Source organism: Engystomops pustulosus, chromosome 1 (assembly GCF_040894005.1).
Source record: "Engystomops pustulosus chromosome 1, aEngPut4.maternal, whole genome shotgun sequence".
NCBI classification, from domain to species: domain Eukaryota; kingdom Metazoa; phylum Chordata; class Amphibia; order Anura; family Leptodactylidae; genus Engystomops; species Engystomops pustulosus.
Window position 1 is genome coordinate 130,744,493 of NC_092411.1, and position 22,019 is coordinate 130,766,511.

Below are 22,019 nucleotides of genomic sequence, written 5' to 3' on the forward strand. Positions count from 1 at the left end.
TGTACAGGCAGTCCCCAGGTTACATACAAGATAGGGTCCATAGGTGTGTTCTTAAGTTGAATTTGTATGTACGTTGAAACTGTATATTTTATAATTGTATTTTCCCCAGTGACAATTGGAGTTTCAAAATTTTTTGATGTAATTGGACCAGGGATTATGAATAAATCTGATACATTTGATCATTGCAGTCTGGGACTATAGTAAAGCATTTTGAGAGCTTCACTGGAGGTCACAGGGGGCAGAGGGGTCCGTCTTTAAGTAGGGGTCGTCTGTAAGTCGGGTGTCCTTAAGTAGGGGAATGCCTGTAATTACTTCTACTAATTACTATTTGCATTTCCTACTCATAAATTCAAAGTTTGTTATAACATTTGAGATTATTCAATTTCAGAAGCCTAAATTCTGAACCCATTTGAAGTTAAGGATCATACTATAAACTATCCACTGCAATGGATTACAATATTTACATGTTGCTTAAAAAATAACTAGTGATTAACAAACATCACAATTCATTTTTGGTAATTTCTCCATTAGTACAACAGGAGTGAAAAAGGCCAATTAACATGTTGCAAGTTTCAGTGCTGAAATGAAATTCATACCAGAACAACTTATGTAGAAATTGCTGCTTGAAACTTTGCTGCATTGTAGTATTACTAAAAGTACTGCTGGGGACTGGACAGAAGCAGGACCTAGGGCCTAGAAGCAGGACTTTCCCATGCAACTAGGACAACATTACACTGCTCGTAAAAGTGTCCAGTTGTGAGATGACCTTTGTCGTCAGATGTGTCCTGCTTTGATAAGGCCCCAGCTGCCTCAATAGAAATGTTGTCTTGCAGCCAAGAGGTTTCCTAAAGTCACAGTAAGATGCATATTTCTCAAAGCAAGTGCAAACTAAACTTATTGTTTTTTTTTAAATATGTGAAAAACCTCTAGAATCACCTCGATCGTTGTAATACCACTTGTTTTTTGTACATGACTTACAAAAACATCATTTTCTTAGTAAGCACAGTGTATTTGTGGCTCTCAAGTATAAATGATTCAGTTTGAAAGTCGGCTTAAAAATGATGCATTATATATTTTTACTCATATAATGTTTTTTGCCAAACTTCTAAACATAAAATTTATTTTAGCAAGTTTTCCAGCAGGGTGAACCAGAAATGAATAAGGAATGAGGTAGGGGAAATATTACAGCAATCCAAGAGTAAGTTTCAATGAACAGTTGGATGAATATTATTCATCTAATTGGAAGTATAATAACAATAAAAATCTAAAAAAAACAAAGCTTCAAAAATGTCTAAGAAAAAGTGCAACTTATATTACATGGGAAATAAATCTACACTTTACACAAAAAAGATTGACCATAGTATTGACAGATTGCTTCGGATAAGTTGTTTCCATTAAGGTGTATATGTAATAGATAAGTAGGCTGAAGAATCTTTGTTTTAGGGTGGCAATTTAATTTTTGGTATCTTATCAGCAAGAATACAAAAATTATTTTTTTGAGATGAAGGACATGAAAATAAAGGTGGGAAATGTACTTGACAACTACAGAGAATAAGTTATAGCACGGGGTAAACTTGTAGAAATGGCTGAGAATTCATAGAAAACGGCAGATTACAGCACAGGAATTCAAGAGTTCTAACTGGTTGGTAGAGAATTGTGCTGTCTTTATTATTTATTGAACAGAAATGTCTAGTCTGCACGGGAGCAGACCGGAATATCCTAATGTTACATAAAAAAGTGATATTTCACAAACAGATCCCTAATGGTTTCACTTTTTTTTCAGTTCATATTTTACATATAAAAACAAAAAATAGTCACAGTATTTAAGACAAAGCTTGTGAAAAGATTATCAAGAAGGACATCTTGACTATTTGCACGCATTCAATTATTTTTGTTCTCCATTATCCTCGTTGACATTCATCCACCAGGAAAAACAGTGTGGGTAAATGCGAAGAATTCCCCTTCGTGAGGTACTAAGAATTTTGGTGACCGTTGCAGTAAACTAAGATAACTGTAACACTTTGTATTGTCTCTACAACTGTTTCAATAGTACTGAAAGTTGGTATTAAAAAGATGTCCCAAAAATGGTAATATTTTCTATATTAGTCATTCCTTCCAGAATGTTCTGGGTCAGAGTTTTATGTCAGTTCTTTTATTAGTCCTGCAATAAAAAAGTATTGACAAACAAAAGGTGTAGTGATTTCTTCAAGCAACTCAGTTCCTTGTTTAAATAAATGAAGGTTACATATATACATACACCTGCTAGAGTACCAGTGTTTGGAAAAAAAACAGATATTGTAAGTCCTAAAAGCAGCTTTTTGTGTACTTGAACTAGTCCTATCAGTGTTCATTCAAGTCCTTGTCGTATCTCCAAAAAGAGTTTATTCTTTTTTGGTCACCAAAAAATTTTTAAAACATGAGGTTCTTGTTTGTTGGGAAGTATCTATTGTTCTTTCAGCAATATGTTTCATTTTGCTATAGTTGTCCTCAAGTTTTTCTTTTGGGATCCTGATGCCCATGCTTTCCGTTTGGTTTCCAGTAACAGTCCTGTAAGTAAAGGGGTTCATCAGAAAAGCATAGAAATGTCTAAAATAATACATTACATGTTTTCTGTAGTTTTTCAAAAGATTTCATGCACCACTTGAAATCACCTGTGTTACTTGGTCCAGTCACTATCTACAACATTGTCATAGTCCAAGACACTAGGTAGTAAAACAGTCATTCATCTTCACTGTGCACGTTAAAAGGAAGAATTCTTTATGTGTAATGTAGAATAAGGAGACATATGCCAACTACATTGCATAAGACTCTGGCTTGGGGAAACCCAGAAAATTCATCAATCTGATCATGTCCTAAACCCGCTCCCAGAAGCCAGCAGCCTGTAAGAAGAGAACTAGAAGTTTATACTGTATATTTTGGATTATAGACCTGCGTGTATTGACATACCTTCTTACACAAGTCAGATTGGGTGGGTTTAAGTCTTTTTCTAATCGTCTCTACTGTATGACTCCAGGAAAGGTAAATAATAAAGGAGGTGTGCATGGTTTTGGGGGTTTTCCACAAATTTTATATTAGTAAGTTTCTGGGCCTTGGGCCTCCACCACTCTGATATTGATGACCTATCATATGAGCAGATCATCAAGATCAAAATTCTGAAAAAAACATTTTTCATTAGGCCTCATTTCAACAAACTCCTGTTTCCCTTAAATTTGATACTAATATTTAATACTATTATTTTTCATCATCCACCAAGAAGCTGAAACCATAATACAACAGCCTCCCTTGTAGGTGAGAGGATCCAAAGCATTTGGGAGACCTGCAATGTATTCTGACAGCTATCATACAATTAACAGCTACATACAGTATCACACATGTGACATGCAGGGATTCATAGTCCATCAAGTACATCTTCAGTGTGCCCTAATATCTGACTTACATGCCATGTCTTAAAACATGCCGCTCCCATTCAGTGTTGAGCGTAAATGTCCTCCCACAGAATTCGCACGGAAACCGTTTCTCCTGAACAGTAACCTTGATATCAGACAATTCTGCAGGAGTGACATAATAAAAAAAACAGAAAGTTCAGCATGTTTTATATTAGCGATGGCCATTATTGATATGTTTTAAATGAAATGGATCACATTCATGTTGAATATTCATTAAAGAGATTTTCCAGCTGGGATATGCTGTCTCATACTGATCATGGCAATCTTAATAATGGGACAATACTACACTGTAGCCAAGGTCCTCTCTGGCTCCTTCTGAAGTTTTGCCTACATGGTGCCACAACCGATTGTGTACTGTAAAGTCCTTTTTAAAAAAAATTTATAGTAAATTTGAAAGTTTAAAGTGGTTGTCCAGGTGGTGTAAAAATAAATATCAGGGCTGTGCTCAACATTAAAGTTGCCTCAACAGTGTACAGCCACAACTGTATGAGGCCATAAATAGTGGCCTGTGCTAGCTGAAAAAACAACAGTGTTATTATGAACTGTCCTAATCCTGCCCAGTTAAGCAGCTGCCCAGCACCTATGGACATGGAAGGTGTGAACATAGCCTAAACTGGCTGCAAACTTCCCCTCTTTGAGACTTGTTTTTATGCACACGTTTCTTGCACACATACTCATGTGGATGAGGCCTTAGACTGTAGGGGAAATGTTGACATGACATCACTGCCAAGCCGGCAGATACAAACAAGGACCACCAGTGATGGAATCAGACCAAATGGGGAGGACCAAGTACAAGTTGTAAATTTTGACAAACTCAGGCCTCTAAAGAAGCCTAATGCTGGAAAACTGTTTTATGGATTTCAGCTGAAGGTAAGGGCAGCAGCGTTTGTGAGCTATTCACTCCATTTTGTTTCTCAGCTGTGCCAATTGACATGGTCTTATCTATGGACATGAAGTCAGCATCTTAATTTCTATGTTTGCCTCAATATGAATATTACACAAATGAAGAAACTGAGATTCCGTCAACTGAAGAGTCAGAGTGTTGGCCACATGACACGGCTGAGGACCAGAAAGATAGCTCAAAATACAGCCATACAGAAAAGAAGATCTTACATCATACTCCTTTCTAGGCCTCAGTTCACATCAAATACTTTTGGTAAACGGTTCTCATAGAGTTAAATGCACAGAAGGGTTCCCAAATCTTATTTTCGATATGTTATTATAAAATATTTAAAAAATAATACACATTTATTTTTCCACAATATAATCTGGCCATATGCAATGACTTGATGTAACTGGAATTAAATGGCGTCTACCAACAGGTTTTGACCATACATAGCTCCAGACAGTGTTAAATTACAGCCCTGGAGATCTGTGTATTCATTCCTTTGTAAATGGTGTTGGTGGCCTCTGCATTGGCCCAATGTTTAATTAAAATATCATTTTGCTCCTTTGTTATGTAAAGCTCTACAGAATATGTTGGTACGATATAAACAAATATTACTATAATAAAAGTGATTACACTAAATTGTGTTCCTATGTAACCAATGGCATAATGCAACAGGTGGAATGGAACTCCTAGGCAAAGTGTACTAATCATATAACTTTACAGTATGTATTAGTGATCTTTTATAGCTTCTGCCTTAATTTTCACTTTTCTAGCAGACAAAAACTTCTCATAACTTCTCAAACTAAAAACTTCTCAAGCAAAAGCATTTCTAACTCACACAGCAACTAGGGCAGACTACAGGATGACCTATGCCTCTTAGTGATGCCCAAAGAATGCTTTTCCCTTAACTACTATAGAGTATTACAAAGAATACAGCTAACAATGGAGTTCAAGAGCCACCAACCTCCAGTCTTAGTTTCTTCTTCATCACTGCCTGAAGACTCACTTTTATCTTTCATCTGCTCCAGTTGATCCAAATTAACCAATCCAACGAGTTCAAAGTTACGGCATACCTGTAACACAGTGACCAAAATGTAAATGTTAATCCTTTTCACAATCTTTCTGTCAGTGAAAGGAAACACGTAGTCTACATACTGGGGTTGAAAACAATATGTTCAGATTTTAGCAACAATTAATTTCAGATTTGGATAATAATTCATTTAAATGTCTGCTCTTTCATTCAGAGTCCATTGTGTTGTCCGACCTATTGAATGGAAAATATAAATTGTTAGGCTCGGTTCATAAAGTGGTTGCAACGTAAGAACTTACACAGTGTTCCCTCCACCATGACGGATTCCAGATCAACCTACTACAAAAAAGTCTTTTATTTGTTTCCTCCTGGACCCCCGTGTAATTTAAACGGACCTGAAGTAGAGAGCAATTCGGGCCTACAGTATTAGAGGAGGGGGCCACAGTATGACAGAGAAGATGCCACAGTAGAGGGCCACTATATGAAGGAGATGGAGGACAGAAGGCCCCAATAAAAGTGGGGAAACAAAGGTAAAAGGAGAATAAAATTAAAAAGCAGGCATTATATGTTGCTCAGTTGCATTGTTGTTTATTATTTGGTTCCATAGGGGGTTTGCCACAGGAAGAGGAAATTATACTATGTGGGGGCCATTAAGGACAATATTTTACTATGTTTGGGGGTGGGGGAATTGGCATGGTTTAGGGAATGGGGGAGGGACTTTTTGTCCCTCTTTCTGTGACCCAAAAGTTGGGAGATATGATATAAATCCTTTTTTTCCCATATTTTTCTTGTATCAAACTACACTTTCATATTTTTTTGTCTCTGTAAAAGAGAAACCTGAACACATAATGTATTTAATAAGTTGCTGCAAAACACAGAAAATTAGGTTTAGTGTCTCCAGGAACCTGCTTACTTTGTGCTCTTCTCTTAGATGTCTATCTAATTCTTCATTTAGTTTGGTTTCGTAGTAGCACAACTGACATTTGTAGGGCTTCAGTTCATTATGCTTTTCTATGTGCTGCTGCAGACTTTCATCACTTGAGCAGGTAAAAGTGCATTTATCACATCGAAACACAACACCCTGCAGTTGCTTTGATAGCTTGGAACGGCAGACTTCTATAGGAACGACTCTCTCTTCTGAAATGAAGACATAAAGACGACATTGGCGCTACATACAACACAATACAAAAAGTACAAAACATTTACACATCAATATTCATGCAAGTTCTATTGTACACAGGCTTTTATTTAATACAATGCAATACATTATTGTGGCTAAATATTTAGTGCTACACTATGTATCAATGATCTCAATGTTTTCATGCTATTTTGCAACACTACTGATATTATCCTACTTTAAGTAAATTCTGGAAATGGCAAGAAAATGCCAAGGCAGTAACAAGGTAATTGAAAACATACAATTGCTGATATAAAAGGATGTTGTGAATGTTAAAGGGGTATTCCGGGAACATGAACGTCTGATACAAAAACCCACAATGCTATAAATAAATGAATATAACAAAACTCAATGTCATTAGTTACAAAATGGAACTTTAATAGTTTGATTTTATGATTCACTAAATTTTGTGGCCTCTCTAAATTAGGTGAAGTTATAACTAAGATGGCCGACACTGGAAACTACAAGTCCCTTGATCCTTTAGTTCTCAGTAACTCCTCGTCTCTCTTATGCTCTGCTCCCAGTGATGATGTAACAGACTGTCCTGCTCTGTTACCATAGTAATGATGTGTAACTGCCATCATGGCACATTGCCTTACTGGGATCTCACCACAACACTGGCCATACTGGGTGCAGTGCAAGCAACCAACTACAGCCAAACATAGTGGTGATCACATGACCTGCCCAGGCAGGTGCATGGCATGTGATGTGGACATGTGACCAGTGGCCATCTTCTTTCCTGTGTCTGTTCCTCACGAAGGAAATCAATGGACTGATTAAAGGGCCAGTAGCATTATAATTCTTCATTACAGTGTATGTGCACAGCATTTTTCTGCTAAGGAGATTAAAATTTTAATTAACAACTAATTGCATGTGAGGTTATATTTTACTGACTCTTTTGTAGATGAATTATACTGATTCCTGTAATACCCCTTTAAGAAACAAAAACCGATGTCATGGCAAAGCAGAAAGCCCCATTACACAGTCTGATTTGTGATGATAGTGCCTGTTCATATATCTATAAGCACATATGTACATCAGAGAGGGGTCACTTATTTGGTAGGGAATAACAGAGTTTTTTTTGTAAAGAATTAAATAATTACTGTTTTTTACAAACAGCAGGTAAATATGTAACTATCCACTAGCTACAGGAATGGTCCAAAAGTAAAACCCTTTCCGTGAATGCCCTTGCTTTAGTGAAATTATAGGTTGTATTATACAAGGTTTCATGGATTTATAACTTGTTTCTTTCTGCTCTGTACTTCTTTCCTACTAATGGAAAACAAGAGGCCAAACCTCTGATAGAGCTGCAACGAATTAACATTGCAAACACAGCAGTAGTGCCACAAACATAGCACATGACTAAAAGCGTATTTCACAGCACTCTACAATCATCTACTTTTCTCTTAATATTTGGTATACACCAAAGTATGTATGTCCTACAAACTTCAGTAATTCCTATTTGAGTTTTACATTTTACTGACTATAATCTTGTAAGAAACTTCAACCTAAAAAAATTAATTATACAGACAAGTTCTGCCTACTGATGAAAACAAGTAACGTTTTAAAATAGATATAGTATAGATAGGTAGATATAGATAGGTATAGTAATATCCAAAGTTGGGCGTGCTTTACTCCCAAACATGCATGCTTTCTGGGCGGCAAATAACAGATCCATTGTCCGCTGTTTGTGGCACATGTGTCATCGGTGCCAATGGCCACAAACAAGGACTGCGATAGGACCTGCACTAAGTCAAGCTTCTCTGCAGTTGGCTCACCCCCTAGGCCATGGAAACCACAGGCGCGAGTATGAGCCCATAAAGACAGATTTGTCCGCATGTTATCTGTTGAATTAATGGGTATCACACAGACAACAAAAATGTGGGACTGGGTGCTGAAAGTACCTTGAACCTATGCTAATTATGCTCTCTACTGTCAGAGCGATTGCTGGAAAAGCCTGGCACTGCTCATCAGTGGAAAGCTGAAAATACTGCCAATGACTGCCTGAGAAAGTATAGTCTTCATAGTCCTATTAAATCATATATAGTCATATAAAGTTTAGTCTAGAGAAAAATTACAGCTACATCTAGATGAATGGAACAATGCATACTAAAGGATGGAGAGAATTGGGGTTGGCAAAAAAAATAGTTGGGACCTCTGTTTTGGTTTTTTTTACCTCTGTGAAATAATTTACCTCTATGAAGGACGATATGATCTATCATATTGTGTTTATATTTGGTATGATACAGACAGAGAGGACACTGAAGGTCTTTAGGTCCTTCCTGAGGAATAGATGAATGGCCAGCTTCAACATGCATAGTGAAAGCAGATCTGTGAAAACAATATCAAAATATTTAGTAGTAGCTAAATCTTCTACATACACTTTAACTTACAAGCAGTATCCACTTGGATGGTGAATAAGTTCAGTTTAAGAACTGTCACAGTATTGGTGCTGCAGTTGGCCACCAGACAGGGAGTCCTTGAATACTATTTCTGAATGATGCAAGTACTCCTGTCCTGTGCAGTGTGTTTATTCGCACAATGTAGGATTGGACCAGCAAATAGGTCTGTTTCCATGGGCTGAACACATTTGTGTGCAGATGGCTTTCGGCCCCTTTCATGCGCGTGTGCTACTCCAGGGCCCAAGCATAGCATACCTTTGTCTGGAGAGGCAGAGGGGTAGGTGCTCCTCATCCCTTCTCCATAGGAAGCCATGCAGCTGGGCCGTGCATAAGGCAAAACATAATGCATGCTCTACCTTTTTTCTGGCGACGGGTACGGTGACATATGTGTGCTTAATTCGTTTCTATGGAAGCCACATGCTAGCTGCCATTTGTACGGCTAGCAAACGACCACCATCTACATGTGTGTGTAAAAGGAGCCTTAAAGTTATTCTACCACCAGGATCAAGGATTGTAAGCCAGGTACACTGATGTACTGGTGTGTGTCCCCTCTGCTATGATCTGCTCTTCTTTTCTTAGGGTTTGCATTTTTTTAAAAGGATTATGCAAATGAGCCCGAGGGGCTTCAGACTCCATAATGTAGCCTGGAGCCCCTAGGCTCATTTGCATTATTTTTAAAGTATTTTTACTTAAAACAAGGGCATAGGAAGCTTAAAGAAGAGCAGATCCTGCCAGAGGGGCACACACTAGTATGTCAGTGTACTCGGTTTACAATCCTTCATCCTGGTGGTAGATGTCCTTTAAAGTGTTGAATTTTAATGTTAAAATTCCGTTAATTTAATTAAATATCTGAAGCACTGAAACATTCTATGTGGGTTTAATGTTTAGATAGATAGATACTTCAATAGTCCCAACAGGGGAATTATGCTACAGCCAATAAACCAAACTTTGTCATGATAAGCCTGTGATTCCATCAATTACCGGTTAATGTTTTGCCCATGTACAGTCTTGACAGCATCAGACTATACAGTGATGCATCCCCAACTGGTAAAGAAGCTCCAGAAATTCACAAGGAACACCATGGGTTAGATTTAACAAGCAAAAAATGTCCCTGCTAGAAACTTTGGAACATTCAGACAGCTGTATCCGGAAAACATTACGACATGTGATATTCATCTGTATTGTATACTGATGTAAAAAACGCCTGTCCGTATGAGCCTTAAATCTGTGGCAAGGAACCCATGCAAGGAACCCATTCTACCCTATGTGGCCTTAACCTAAAGAAGTTTCACTAGACAAAAAATGAAGACAATGCACACCAGGTTCTCTCAAGTTCGCATTCTCACCATGCGCTGCGTATCATACTACTACCTACCTAGTGGACTAATTTCATGAATGCAAATGATTTTTCAGTCTGAGAAACTGATGCAGATCTGCCTCATGAGAATAAACCTTTAGGGTGATGCCACACATGGCGTTTTTGACCATTTACCATGCGTTTGGCTGCTTACAACCTGTTTATCTATTAAGATAATTCGGAAAAAAACGGTCAAAAATGGATGCGTTTATAAAAACGCATCCGTTTTTAAACAGACGTAAAAAAACATATGCTTGAAAATGGACCAAAAACGCCATGTGTGGCATCACCCTTAGACTCTACAATATCTGTAAAGAAATAAGTAAAAACTCTCTGAATAACTATCTTTATCTTACTTGAAGGATGTATAGAAAGAGCATTCTTTGCACTTAAACAGCTTCTTTCCCCCATGTTTGTCTCGATAGTGACGACGAATGCTCTGAATGTAGCCAGAAGAAAAGTCACAAAATTCACAGTTGAGGATAAGTTCTTCCTTTATCTCAGGGGCTATATTGGCCACAGGAAGAGGAGCAGGGCTATTGTTGCTGTTATTTCTGGCTTGGGCAGCTGACTGGTAATGATTGAGCTGTTGCTGAACATCTGGAGGCTCAGAATAGAAGGATTCTGGGAATTACAAGTTGAAAAAGGGCAAAGATTAACTAGGAGAACGACCAGCACAAATGCATTAAAAGTTACCAAACAGCCAAAGTCAAAGATAAAATCAAATATACAAGCGAACCCCAAGCAACTTGATTCTCCAGGACATTGACATGAAGTAATGGCTAATAAGATGCTGCTCATTTCAAATGTTATTAACCCCTTCACAACTGCCATATGGGTATTTATGTCCTATTTGCACATGCCCTGTGTGAAAACAGTGAACAACTTCAATCAGCTATATCTCCTGAACCCTGGCATCTAGAAACACCATTCTGGTTCATATTAAACAAAAATCTGCCCTTTAATATGATATATACGTTGTGTATTGATGCTTCATAGAATCAGAGATATTTACTCTTAAAATTTTGTTTTAAAAAATGAGATTTTTAAATACAGGTTTCTATTTCCAAGTGTTTCAATTGTAACTTTAAAATCCCAACTCGGCTTATACACCAGTGTATAAAAAGCTTCTTTCTTCTCTTTGCGTATAACAGCGGCCCACTCTATGATGCTGATGACATCATTGTGTGAGCCAGCAAGCAGAGAACATGCTTGTCCGCCCGCTGTCGTGCCCGCTGCTACATGCAAAAAGAAGAAAGAAGAGGAGCAGCGTGGAGCATCGAGGAGCCGCAAGAAGCATCTGGGAGCGCCGGAAGGTGAGTATGTTATTTTATTTTTTTATACAGCTGCAGGGGTCGTTTCACCAGTAATGGGGGGCTGGCTTCATGGGGCAATTTATAACTGAGGGGCTGGCTGGATGGGGCATTTCATTACTGGGGGAGGCTGTTAGCAATGCATTTCCAACCTTAGGCCTATACTTGAGTCAATAACTTTTCCCAGTTATTAGGGACCCTGGCTTATACTCGGGTCGACTTGTACTCAAGTATATAAGGTAACTGGGACATTTGTATCTAAGGACTATCTATAAGAAAAGTCTGATGTCATTGATTCCACTCTTGGCTAAACCAATATAGTTTCCAGTTGAGTTTACAGTCAAGTTTTCACATGCCAGCAAACCCAGCAAACATGTATTACCACACTATTTCCTTGCCAGGACTTCCTTTATTGCAGTTATTTGCAATCTTCTGTTGTAATCTTTTAGATCTGACTTACATAAAAAAAGCTGTTTGCTCAGGATGCTTACAGAGATAAAGAAAAAGCTTTCACTAGAACGGTAAAAAGTTTTGTATAATTTATGGTAAAAGAGAAATATCAAGCATTAGAATGTACACATGCTTTTCAGATAAATCCATTTATGTTGTGTCTTATTCCTTTTTATTTATTTTGAGTGCAGAAAATGGTTGCAAAGGTCAGGGTGCACTATACCACCATGATGAAGGATTGTAAACCAAGCACACTGACATACTGGCGTGTGCCCCCTCTGCCAGGAACTGTTCTTATTTTAGCTTCTTATTCTCTGTTTTTTTACAAAAAAAGTTTTACAAATTATGCAAATGAGTCTGAACAGCTCCACGCATTAACATCTATAGAGCCCGCAGCCCCTAAGGATCATTTGCATAATTTTTAAAGCCTTGGTTTTGTACAAATAAGAGTATAAGAAGCTAAAAGAAGCTTAAGTATTCTGGTGGTAGATGTCCTTTATCTTTATGAAAACAGCCATATTCCGTATTTGCATTTCTGTTTATTGTACTCCTCACCTTCCAAAGCCATAAACTCTTTATTTTTAACTTTACAGAGCTGTAGGAGGGCTTGTTTTCTGCTAAACAAATTGTGCTTTCTAGGTGCTCCATTTACTATCCATGCGATCTGCTAGGAAGCTGAAAAACATAACAGCTTTCACTGTGCAATCTAAATTACTTAACCACTTTTGATATAGCTTTCTTACTTTTCAACAACTTCAAAAATATTTTATTTTTGGAAAAAAAAGCTTGTATGAAGCTGTGTAAGGTCTCGTTTTTGTGGGAGTAGCTGAATTTTTCATTGATACCATTTTGGGAACTGTACTACCTTATGATCAAGTTTTAATAAAATTTATATGGGTGGCAAAATGGCAAAAAAGTGGCAATGCAGACATTCAGGGGTATTAACGGCATTTTTTCTGTATAAAACCCACTCTGTATGAAGAGGTATAAGCCAATGCACAAACTTTGTAAAGGATGCAGTGTGAGCTCTTCCCCTTCCCTTCCATTACAAGACAAGCTCACACATAGACACTCGCAGACACTTCCTTCCAGACACTTTAAAGGGGTTATCCAGGTTTAAAATTTTTTTTATGGCCGGGCTGGGGAGGGCTAGTTAAACATAATAAACATGGACTTACCGCTGATGTCCCGCGCCGCGGTCACTTCGATCCGTGCCCCCGTAAACAAACAGGGGCACGGAAGCCGCGCACAGGGAGCTTCCGGTCCGCGATGTGGACGGCTCCTCCCATCCGTCCCTATCTCTCAGCGTTGTAAGCGCTGGGAGATGGTGCGCATGGGAGCATCCGGCCGGAAGCTCCCTGAGCGCCCTTGTACCGAAACTGGCGCACGGAGAAGACGGGCCGCGGCGCGGGACATCGGCAGCCCCGGAGGAGGTAAGTACATGTTTATTATGTTTAAATAGCCCTCCCCAGCCCAGCCATAAAAAAATTTAAAACCCGGATAACCCCTTTAAGCAGTGTGCACAGACTTCCTCTACAAGCTACAGGCAAGATAAGATCTTTATGGCAGGGGAAGGAGGCATGTAGCAGAGCTCACTATGGCCCCTTCCACACTTGCGTTTTTTCACGCGCGTTTTCTGCGCGTGCTTTTGACGCGCAGAACTTGCATTGCACTCTGACCCATTGTAACCAATGGGTCTTTTCAGACTTGCATTTCTTTTCACGCACACACGCGCATTTTTTTAACGTGCGTTTAAATTTCGACATGCTCTACTTTTGCAAGTCACGCGCATGAAAAATGCACCATACAAGTCTATGGAGATGCATCAAAAACGCATTGCACTCTGAGACACTTGCAAGTGCAATGCGTTTTTCACGTATCAATTGCCATAGAAAAGATAGAGCTCAGTCCTGAGTCCATTTCACGCGCAGAAAATGCATTGAAATTGCATCAAAAACGTGCATGAAAAACTGAGACACTGAACAAACTCTGACTGAAAACTGATTGCACTCTGATGCAAAATGTGCGTTTTTCACTGACCAAACCCTGATCGCACCCTGATCAAACTCTGACGTGATCTGCAACGTAAGTGTGGCAGGGGCCAATGTGTTAAAGCTGAGTTAGAAGGGTGTCATTGTGCGTTATATTCATCTCATGGATCTCATCATCTCTGATCTGTGTGATCTCTCTTTGATAGGACCTAACACAGCAATAAAACTGAGTAAAATTGTAAAAATGATCTTTATTGTGTAAACATCACTAGTGGGTTATAATTTGAGAACTTTCTTTCATGGGCAAACCCCTTTAAGGTTTTTACCATACATGTAAAACGGTTAAAGAGTACCTGTCACCACTCAAGACATGTTTTAGTAAATACCTATATTACCCAAAAAATAACAATTAAACTGTGCAGAGATAATACCTCAGCTGGTGGTGCATATTTGACTAATTGACTGACTCATACTTTTATAAAAAGGAATAACAAAGGAAGTGACCATGTTATTAGAAAATATGCTTTGTTTGTTTAGATATAAGAAATACAAGTATTTGCTAAAACAGCATCAGTGGTAATAACAGGTACTCACTAAGAGTAGGCTATATGCCATGTTATATAATGTTGCTATGCTTGCACAAAGAGCCACGCGGTCTGACTCTGCATTGAAACGCCCCTTTTATCTATCGCCAATACTGGCGCAAACTCTCTATAAATTTATGTGCAAGCAGTTTGCATGTTCTTGTCAGTACAAATTGCTGCAACCCCTTTAATAAATGTGGGACATTGATAATTATTGTTATCCTTACCAAGTAGTCTAGGTTCCTTTCCAATCCGTGAGCTTTGCTTAGCACGTGGCCCATTAGGAGGCAGACTGCGTAATTTTGGCAATGTAAGTGCTTTTCCATGAACTTTTAATGAGTGATCCTTTAACTGGCTGATTGTCATTGTTGTTACTGAGCAAAATGAGCATTTGTAGCCATGTTCACCTAAAAAGAAAGCAAGAATATTAAGTATGATTTTAAATCAGCTGCATATATTTCTACAATAGCATTTTCTTAAAATAAATGTGCTTAAACTACAATATATATATACAGCCATTTTGCACCTTCCTGACACCAAAATGCTCCATAATATTTGATACCCAGTCTCTACCGTGTATAACAATACCCCATATGTGGTGGTAACTGCTGTATGGGCACACGCCAGGGCATTGAAGGGAAGCTACGCCATTCACAGCAGATTATGCATTGTCTTTTTTTAATGGCTATACAATCTTTATTTTTTTGGCAATTTGTACACAAAAGGGCTTATTTGTTCGATATTAGATGAACTTAAATATTTTATTTTCAATTATTGATTACATTTTATTAACTCTTGAATGTATGTAGGAAAAGAAAACATCAATTCTGGTGTAAAAATATTTGCTGCAGTTCACCGTATATAAAAATAATATGTTATCTTTATCCTATGGATCACTGCGATTACGATGATAGCTCATTTGAAGTTTTTTTTAATTTATTTTTTTATATATTTTTCCAATTTTACTGAAAAAAACTAAAAAAAAAAATCTTATTTGTTTTAGTGCATCACGAGTGTTTCTTTTCTGTGGTACCATTTTGGCGCACATAACTTTTTTTTTACCACTTTTTGGTGAAGGTATTTGATGAATAATTAAGATTTTGGCAAGTTTTTCAGGTTTTTGTCTTTACAGCATTCGTAGACCAATAATGTTTCCAATTTATTATACAAATTGTTACGGATGTGACAAAAACAATATGTGGGGGGTTTTATTGGTGATTTTGTAGGTTTTATTAGATGTGTATGAGAAATGTTGGTGTTTAGGGGATTTTCACTTTATGAACTATTATTATTTGTGATAAATGTGACAGGGGGAGGGGAGGCCTTTTAGTACTCAAGTCCCCCCACCTTCCTCCATCCTAAATGGCCTAATTGAGCTAGGCTGTTTACGTTCACCCAGCATGTGTCCTTGCTCCAAAGACCTCTGCAGTAAACTCCAACCCCCACCCCCAAGTCTCAAACAAATAGCCATATAAACTCCAAAACCACTAAGTTGAATAGGGACAGTTATGAATTATGGTCTATCTCAAGAGATCAAGAGATCATAATAATCCAATTTCCTGGATTCTAGAATACTCTGTTCCAGAGACATCAATATCTCTGGATAGGAAATGACCAAATAGGCCAGGTTTGGTATCAATGTGATCCAGGGATTCACCCGGATCCAATGATACCAGAACCATGAACCTACAACTTGCCCTTGAAAAGCTATGTCTTCTCTAGGGCTATGGTTGTAGTACCAGGTAGGAGGGACCCATGAACCCTCCTTTTGAGTGGGCTTCATCTGATATATTCAAGCATCTCTAAAATGTGCCTTGTCTTTGTCTGGGAACCATTTTACCACCAAGAGCAGAGAAGGATCTTAAGGTGTGGACTATCAGGTTCCATTAGCCACACACAAGGTAACTAACGTATTGAACTACTGTTACTTGTAGTGCTACCTTGTAATTTGTACTCTGTGTAACCGTGTATATATCCCAACTGTATATATTGTTTTGTCTAGTGTGTCCTTAAGGCAATTCATTATAAAATGTAACCTGTGTTGCTCTTGTATCTCGATCCACGAATCCCCACGCCCGAGTCTCACATATATACATGCTGCAGGGTTGGTTCCTCACCCTATATAATCCTGTTACAGACTGGGCTTATATTAAAGGAGAACTGGTGGCAGCTCCTACCGTACAGGGCTGTGATTTATTGTTGTGCCATATCCTGAAGTTGTGTGGATAACTTTAAATTACTTCCTGCACCTCTCAGAACCTGTGCGTTCTGAGAGTGTCTATAAAAGGATAACCGAGTGACCTTGCGTACCCTTCAGGTGTCCGGAAGGTCACGGTTTCCTTCACAGTATTAAAAAACGTTATTAATAAATGTTTTTAAACTTTTTGTTTTTACTCTCTTTTTTAACAGGTTGGCTTGAACAAGTGATGAACTAATCTCTTATTCAAGCACATATTGAGCTAAAACAGTGCAATACAACTGTATTGCACTGTGTTATGTAATCCACTGAGCATGCTGCATCTGAAAGGCAGAGACAAAAGCAGGACGTAATAGTAAGGCACATGTTGGATAGTTTCCTTGGCTTGTGCAGTATGACAGTGCAATCACTTACCTCCATGTGCTTTCAAAATGTGCGTTTTCAATCGTCCTTTGTAGGAAGATTTAAAAGGACAATGCTTGCATCTGAATGGTTTGCTATGTCCATGGTGATCTTGTATATGACGATCAAGACTAAAATAAAAAAGTGAAGAAGCATAACACACACTGGCCCAAATATATAAAAACTGGTGCAAACTGTGCAGTTTGTCTCACTAATGTGCAGTTAGTGCTAGATAATCTCTTAGTAAATCTGATCTGTTTTCAGGATGTAACACAGTTGAACCTCTTTTTATGGTATTTTGCTTCCTGCTTTTGCGACAGAATTCTTGTGAAGCGCTAACGCTAAGCCCTACCCAGCCTCTGTAGGGGCACTGTTGTCTAAAGTGCAACTGCGACACAAATGTCCAGCAAAACACTTCATAAATACATGTGCAAATACTAAAGCTTGTTTCATTATAAATAAAAAAACTTAAGACAGAATGCTTTAAAACTTTGATTTTAGAATCCCTATCATATGATATGTGCATTGATAGGCATAAAGCAGTAAGGAAAATAAATATGCATATAAAAATTAAAAGGCAAATATTTTTATACTTACTTGTGCCTAAAGGCAGAAACAAAAGAGCAAAACTGGCAGTTGTATTTGCCTTCTTTAGCAAACAGAGCAAGTGCCAAGTGACTTCTCTCATGGGATCTCAGACCCTGCATTGACATTAAAACTCGATCACACTGTTTACAAGGATAGCCCCCTGGTCTGGAGCGTTTTGGAATGGGTATAGGTATTGATATGGATTTTAGTTCTTCTTCAGAGCCACCTTCTCCTGCCACTGTGCTGGAATCAAGAGGCTTCTCTTGAGGATCTTTACCATCATCTTGGGTTGTGTTATCCTTTTTTAATAAAGAGCATAATACATATATAATCATACAGCCTTTGTCATACATTTATTTAATTACTACAGATATTTTATATTAAAGGAAGAATACCTACATGCTGGCGTGTGCCCCCTGAAACAGGATCCATTCTGAATATAGCTGTTAATAGGTCAGTTGTCGTGAAATAGGACTTTTAAAAATATGCCTCAGGGGCTCCTGTGTTTGCTCAATCAAAAAAGACCATCCATATTACATTTCTCCATTTTTGATATAAATATTTCTTGAACATATAAGAAAGGCACATGTACATCACCATTTTCCAGCTAGATATGCATAGTCCATATATTGGTTCAATCCGTGCTAATTCTTCATGGCTCTTACATGGATTGAATCAGTATATGGACTATAGCATATCTAGCGGAAAAATGGTGATGTGCCTTTTTTGTATGTTCAAGAAATATTTATATCAAAAATGGAGAAATGTAATATGGATGGTCTTTTTTGACTGAGCAATTGTTAAGCGGTGAGGATGGAGAGCCTTGCTTGATAGACCACTATTCACACTAAGAACTATCTCAAGTGATTTTACTTGTATTTACAGGCTCCTGTGTATGCCACAGATGCACTTTCTGGCTCCATTGGTGCTTATGCTTGCCTCCTCCCTCTGTCAGGGAGCTGGGACATGAGCCTCTGAGGCTCATATACATATTATTAAAAGTCCTTTTCATGAAAAATAAAGAAAGGAGACATACACCAGCATGTAAGTATGCCTGGGTTAAAACCACTGAATCCACGTGTTTGGTTTTCGTTAAAGGTGTTGTCCAACAAAAGACAAAGGATCTGATTATTGGGGGTTCAACTGCTCGGACCCTCACTATTCCATAAAACAAGGGACTGAATGTTTACTGAAGTGCATCTTATAGAATGTATGTTTCTTTTATGGCACTACCCCTTGAAATGCCAAGCCATTTCAATGTTAATATACTGTAGTGTTTTGTAGATTTGAAAAACATTTAAACCTTCAATTTTAAATGTAAATAAACATGCAGTATAATCATTTATAAAGTACAGGCAGTCCCCAGGTTACGTACAAGATAGGGTCCGGAGGTTTGTTCTTAAGTTGAATTTGTATGTAAGTCGAAACTGTATATTTTATAATTGTAGATCCAGACAAAAAAATTTTTGGCCCCAGTGACAATTGGAGTTTAAACATTTTTTTGCTGTAATGGGACCAAGGATTATCAATAAAGCTTCATTACAGACACCTTACAGCTTATCATTGCAATCTAGGCCTATAGTAAAGCATTCAAAAAGCTTCACCAGGGGTCAGAGGGGTCTGTCTGTAACTATGGGTTGTCTGTAAGTCGGGTGTCCTTAAGTAGGGGACCGCCTGTATATAATACAGCTACACATTCAATAAGGATAGAAATAAAATGCATAAAGTAATAACAAACGCTAAGAAAGGCAAAAGGGCAAAGCCTTCAAGAACGCAGTAACATGAAGACAGTGAACTATGTATTCAGAAATATGATGCATTTTCTAATCTTATTCTATATTTATAGGATATATGACTGTGCTTAGAAATGCACTATTTTAGTCTCCAGTAAAACATGTCAAGGGTACAAGAGTTACAACTTTACAATGTTGATGCCCTTAAGAATTTGCAGTTGTACCTTTAGTTCAGAAGAATGTGGGGGAGCATTTTCATATTGGACATGTTTGCGAAGATGATTACAGATGGCTCGGAGTGTAGGATGGACTTCCAAGCAGAACTTACATTTGTAGCCAACTACCTTTTCTTTTAATCTCTTATGCACTGCCACTTGACCATTTCCTGTCTGAAACCACATCCAGAAAAATACAAAATTATCACTGCTATATAGATACTATAAGGTCATTGTTCAGAAGGATGAAACAGTCTCTCTTACAGTTTTACAATGCAATGGCATGAAACCAACACAAAGACATACCACGCCGTGACATAAAAGTCCTAAACTACGACATTATAGTGTGAAATCAGAGGCTACAATAAATATTTGTGACTCAATCAAAAGATAAATAAGGCTCTGATCAGATCTATGGTGGAGGTTCTGTTACATCTGACAGAACACATGGACACATTAACAAAGCCTGATGGATCCCATGAAAGTAAATCCTAATCATCTGTGTCCCATTTGTATTCACCAAGTTACAAATCATGTTTCGTCTTTAAATTTCATATTTTACGTGATACGTGTCTGGACGATGGTTGGAGATGGAATGTTCTGGAAATACAATAATGATTGCTTCCTGTCTCTCCAACTGCTCCGTAACATACTTAGAAAACCTTTAAAATTTTCGTACAGCATATGACTAAGCTTTCAACAAAATTTGGAAATAAATAGTGGAGCTGATAATAATGAATTTTGTAATATACTTAGCCACTTTAGAAAATGTCCATATTAGCCTAATAAAAGTTATCAAAAGATTGTGGGGACGTGAGGATTAGCCCTTAAAAGGGTTATCCTCACCACCTATAGATGTTATTACCACCCGATCTACCTTTATAGTGGTGGATGACAAATCTGTGCCTGTAGGCAGGAGTTCATGTTAATGGACATTTGAATAGATCCTGTTCTTAATAAAGACCAAGGCTGGAAGATGCTGCCGAATGCCAGGGTAATGCTGTATATGACTGAACCACCGAGAAACATTTATGCAATTCTCTTTTTCCTGGATTGAAAGGCCAGCTATGATTGGATGCAACCCGTAATAAGTTAATATATCAGCTAAAGTGATTTTATTTCCTGCCATGTAAACTTTATCCTCCAAATAGGAATTTAGGTCCTTAAGTGTTGTCCTGATTTCTTCCTTGGAGGATAGTCTATCTATGTGTGTTGTTCGGTACTCCAGCCATTGCTGCACAGCTGCCTTCTCTTCATTAGAAACACCCAGTAGATATGTGGTGGTAGGTTCCCTTTAAGGCTCGGCCCCATTTTTTGTATTCTGACATATGTCACTTTATATGGTTGTATCTTTTGAACACTGTTACTTATCAAAACGATTCTGAGATAGTTTTTTTCCCTACATGTTGTACTTCATTTTAGTGGTAAATTCTGGCTGATAAGTTTTGTATTTATTTACAAAGAAAAAAAAAATGATGAACTGTTTGAAAAATTTTGAAATCATCATGTTTTCAGGCAGATAGATTTACCACCTAAATAAGTTGCTGAATAACAATTCCCATATGTCTACTTTACATTTTCATCATTTTTGAAATGTCTGGATAATTTATTTTGATATCACGGGGCAATTCGAATATCAGTTTTCTGTATTTTCAGAATTTACTATTTTGGGGATAAATACAGTTTTGAATGAAATTTTTAATATTTAGTATTAAAAAACTTCCTATATAATCTACCCATTTTTAAATATGCACCCTCAAACTATCAGAAACAGCTGTAAGGAAGATTGTTAACCCCTTGAGATCTTCATAGTAAATGAAGGTGAAATTTAGAATGCCCAAATTTTGTCGGTTATATGTTCATTTAGACCTAAAATTCACACATTTCCAAAAGATAAAAAGAGAAAACCCATCTTAAAATTTGTTTTTTTGCAATTTCTCCCAAGTACAGAACCCCCCCCCCCCCCCCACCCGTGGCCGTTACTTGTTTTATGGGCACACAGCGAGGCGCAGAAGGGAAGGAGCACCCTGCAGCTGCCAGGATTTTAGTTTCCTCATTGGCCCCTTTTGTAGGCTATAAAATTTTAACTTTTTCGTTGTTGGGGCCATGTGACGGCAATTTTTTTTTGCGGGATGAAACGCTTTTTCCACTGTTACCATTTTGGGGTTGGTATCCCCTATTTTTAAAAATTTATGAACTTTTTTTGGAGGGCAGGAGTAGAAAAGCATCAGTTCTGTACTGGATT

General features: G+C 37.9%; 1 protein-coding gene across 5 annotated transcripts in view; it reads right to left on the minus strand.

Moving 5' to 3' along the window:
- Window positions 1-1,643: 1,643 nt before the first annotated feature.
- Window positions 1,644-22,019, minus strand: part of ZNF462 (zinc finger protein 462) — a 59,966-nt gene continuing 39,590 nt past the window's right edge. For 2 of the 5 annotated variants that reach the window (XM_072153583.1, XM_072153593.1), the window contains exons 4-13: window positions 19,784-19,948; window positions 17,836-18,125; window positions 17,251-17,369; window positions 14,867-15,046; window positions 10,658-10,925; window positions 8,719-8,873; window positions 6,279-6,502; window positions 5,300-5,408; window positions 3,437-3,548; window positions 1,644-2,547 (exon numbers count right to left, since the gene is read on the minus strand). In XM_072153583.1, the coding sequence (XP_072009684.1) occupies window positions 2,382-2,547; window positions 3,437-3,548; window positions 5,300-5,408; window positions 6,279-6,502; window positions 8,719-8,873; window positions 10,658-10,925; window positions 14,867-15,046; window positions 17,251-17,369; window positions 17,836-18,125; window positions 19,784-19,948 (1,788 nt within the window). In that variant the 3' untranslated portion in view covers window positions 1,644-2,381. The remainder of the gene's footprint in view (window positions 2,548-3,436; window positions 3,549-5,299; window positions 5,409-6,278; window positions 6,503-8,718; window positions 8,874-10,657; window positions 10,926-14,866; window positions 15,047-17,250; window positions 17,370-17,835; window positions 18,126-19,783; window positions 19,949-22,019) is intronic. The other 3 variants (XM_072153612.1, XM_072153604.1, XM_072153620.1) reach the window with 3 other exon arrangements.